At 28.3% G+C, this 3,814-nt stretch overlaps 1 protein-coding gene across 1 annotated transcript; it reads right to left on the bottom strand.

Annotated features, from left to right (window-relative positions):
* Window positions 1-10: 10 nt before the first annotated feature.
* Window positions 11-1,357, bottom strand: LOC136795779 (uncharacterized; the record flags this gene model as incomplete). Its single annotated transcript, XM_067047485.1, has 1 exon — window positions 11-1,357. A coding segment is annotated over exon 1 (1,347 nt), but the record flags the coding sequence as incomplete, so codon positions are not given.
* Between the last annotated feature and the right edge of the window lie 2,457 nt (window positions 1,358-3,814).

Here is a 3,814-nt window from a genome sequence, read left to right as displayed (position 1 = left end):
ATGTGATAACAATATTTGGTATAATATTATCTTTTGAATCTATTAATTTTTGTGGAGATGAAGATGTGATAACAATATTTGGTATAACATTATTTTTAGAGTCAGTGACTCTTTTAGTAGTTGTGTTATCATTATCTTTTGAATCTGTGACTTTTTGTGGAGATGTGACGACAATATTTGGTATAATATTATCTTTTAAATCGGTATCATTTTTAGGAGAAGTAATAACAATATTTGAAACACTATTATCTTTAGGAATGCTGACATTTCGAGAAGTAATAGCAGAATTAGAAACACTATTATCTTTTAAATCAGTGACTTTTTGAGGAGAAGTGATAACAATATCTGAACTATCATCTTTTGGATCAGTGACTTTTTGTGGAGAAATTATAACATTTGAACTGTTATTATCTTTTAAATCGGTAATTTTTTGTGGAGAAGTGATGACAATATTTGGTATATTATCTTTTGAATCGGTGCCTTTTTTTGGAGACGTAATAACAATATTTGAAATACTATTATCTATTGGATCACTGACTTTTTGAGAAGTAATAGCAGTATTTGATATGCTATTATCTTTTGAATCAGTTACTGTTTGAGGAGAAGTATTAGAAATATTTGAACTGTTAGTATCTTTTAAATTGGTGACTTTTAGTGGAGAAGTGATAACAATACTTGAGACACTATTATCTTTTAAATCAGAGTCTTTCTGAGGAGAAGTGATGACAATATTTGAACTGCTATTATCTTTTACATCGGTGACTTTTTGTGGAGATGTGTAAACAACGTTTGAAATGTTCTGATTTTTTAACTTGGTGTCTTTCTGCGGAGAGGTAGTAATATCTGAAACCAAGTTAGTATTAATAGGACTTTTGGAAGTCCCCTGTTCAACGGACGATATGTTGGTATTTCCTGTAGAACTTATATCAGTGTTTTCTACAGAACTGACAGAATTTTCAGTATTGACTGTAATTGTTTGACTTTTAGAATTAATATCACACTTTAACGAGGTTTCTGAATTGCTTTTGTAATTTTCCGGAACTTTCCTTGGACTGTTTATGGCAATATCTTCAGCTCTTACAGGGCTTTTGGTTGTGAATATACCGCATTCATTTTCTTCAACTAAGTTTACCGTTTCTTTTTCTTCTTCTGACTGCGGCTTCTTAACGGTATTAACACCCTTTGGAACCGCAGATAAACAGCTTTCTTCCAGTTTCTTATCAGATTTAATATCAGGTGACTTCTTAGTTTTTTCACTAATACTAGCGGATTTCACACTTGTTCTATCTTTTTTATTTTTACCACTCTTTTCTGATTCTGATGTTTTATTCACTTCTGCAGTCTGAATTTCACCCATAGTTTTCCTTTTAGCCCTAGTCAGTGGTCGGCCAACAGGAACCTGAATAATAGAAAATTAAAATCAAAATAAAGATGGATATGTGTAAAAATAATAATAATAAAAGGTTATAAAACTGAATTGTACAGAACAAATTTTTTCGATAGATAGGTACTGCCAAATAGGTAATAAACTTTGTTTCAACAAATGACTGACACCAGGTGAAAGAAGTACTTGATAAAATTGTACATCCATCTTGATAAAAAATGAATAATATTAGTACAAGAGCCTGATGGAAAAAAAATCAGTTATTTCACTCCAATTTTTTATTACTTTAATGAAAACTATGTACAATTACTAATCAAAATTGAAGAGACGGTCAGGTATAGTTAGAAGGAAAATTCAAAACCTTTAAAAAAAATTATTTTTCATTCCGAACTTCAAAACTACCTACAACATTAGAAAACCTAATAGATCATCAGAAGGGGCAATAAATATAAAAGGGACAATAATGCAAATAATTTTTTTCTTCAAATATCTACTAGTGTACAAAAAATTTTCAGTTTTGAAAAAATTGTGAACTATCCATAATAGGGGTCTACAAACAGAAATTTTTGGAAATTGAATCAGATAATTTTGGTAGTTATGTATGTTTTTTTGTGTGCTGACACCAAAAATAAACTCAATTTTCTTAAATCATATACAATTTTTTCACAAATTCTCGATATATAATTCCAGTTTAGTAGAGTACTCAACATATCAACTTCGAATTTGAATGGTATCAAAAGAACGTTAAAATGAAAAAAATTGGACTTTTCTAATTCGAATTAGAGATATAAGACAATGTATCTATAATTATCTAAATATATATTATTTTAATTGCTTTCTAATCTATAAATATAAATACAACAATAATATATGAATACAAATATATAAATACAACAAAATATTTATATTAAATCAAAGTTTACACAAATGATAAGGTTATAAGTTTACTTCACTATCTCAGGCAACAGAAAAAATTCTATTGTTTCTTATTCTAGTTCAATTAAACATTCCACAACAAATATTTTTCATTATGACATAATAATAGTTGATCAGGGGTACGGTCAATAAAGAATATAAATAAATAAAATCTTATTTACTTAGTGCCTATATTTCGGCAAGAATTTCAGGCCTCCATCATGGCTAAGAACAATAACTTGAAAATAATAAAATGACAGATAATACAGATACATAAATAGTGAAGGAAAAAAATATAAAATTTAAGTATTATAAGAAAATAAAAAAAGTATGAGAATGAGTAATATTAAAATTATGAAATGGGGGAAAAAAAAGAAAATAATATACTTATGAAAATCTAGCAAGTAAATATATGTACAAAATGAAAATTATTTAAAATTAAAGTTATGAAAAAAGTGAGATAGAAAATAATGTAATAATAGTCAACAACATGTAAATAAAATAATAGTCTAATAATAAGCTAAAAGAAATATAAATAAAAATAAAGGCCTAACGAACCTGAAGGTTCGATGGTGATACCACCAAACGCTCTCTGGATACATCCTTCCAGTGATGCCCCTCCAAACCCAATTCTACTAAATCAGTTTTAATGCAATCTTCCCATCTATGTTTCGGTCGCATTTCCTGCCTTCAACCTAGCTTTTATTTCCTCATCAATTTCATTTTTTCTAGTTACCGTAGAACCTAAATACTTAAACCTATTTACCTATTCAAACATATTTCCTCCTATATCTATATCACCAAAATTGCTCGTGTTTCTACTGCTAAACATGTATTTTGTTTTATCCGTATTTATTTCAAGACCTAGGTTCTTACTGTAGTTTATTAGCATGGTTGTATTTAGTTCTATAGTTTCTTTGTCATCACCCAATAATACCAAATCATCTGCATACCCAAGCACCAGTATTTTACCACCCAAAGTTAAACCCTTTTCAGTATTCATCACACTTTTAATGATGTATTCTAGTGCTAGATTAAATAAGATAGGTGATAAAGAATTACGTTGTTTTAAACCCGACCGGACCTGGAATTTGTCAGAATAATGATTACTAATTCGTACCTTATTAAACCTTTCGGTCATGCTCATCCGTACGAGATTTACTTACTTCTTTGGTATTCCCTGTTCAATCAGAATGTTATACAGCTTCTGGCGGTCAATAGAATCGTGAGTGATTTGGAGGAAAACTGATGAACTACACCAAGAATACATACCCGAAAAGAAATATGAATATAAAAAGAAAATCTAGTTAATAAATGAATGTACAAAAATTATTTAAAATTAAAATTATAAAAAAAGTGAGAAAGAAAACACCATATATTTAATTAATTAAATAGGTAAATAAAATAATAGAATTAAAGAAACAAAGTTAGATTTATTTTTTATTAATATACTTGTTTGAGAGTGGTTTAGTTTCTTTAAAACAATTTTGATCCTTTTTCTCTCAACTTTATTCT

This window comes from Halyomorpha halys, unplaced genomic scaffold (assembly GCF_000696795.3).
Source record: "Halyomorpha halys isolate HHAL.00 unplaced genomic scaffold, Hhal_1.1 Scaffold11240.1, whole genome shotgun sequence".
NCBI lineage: Eukaryota > Metazoa > Arthropoda > Insecta > Hemiptera > Pentatomidae > Halyomorpha > Halyomorpha halys.
Note: the sequence above shows the minus strand (reverse complement) of the source record. Positions and strands in the feature narration are given on the sequence as shown.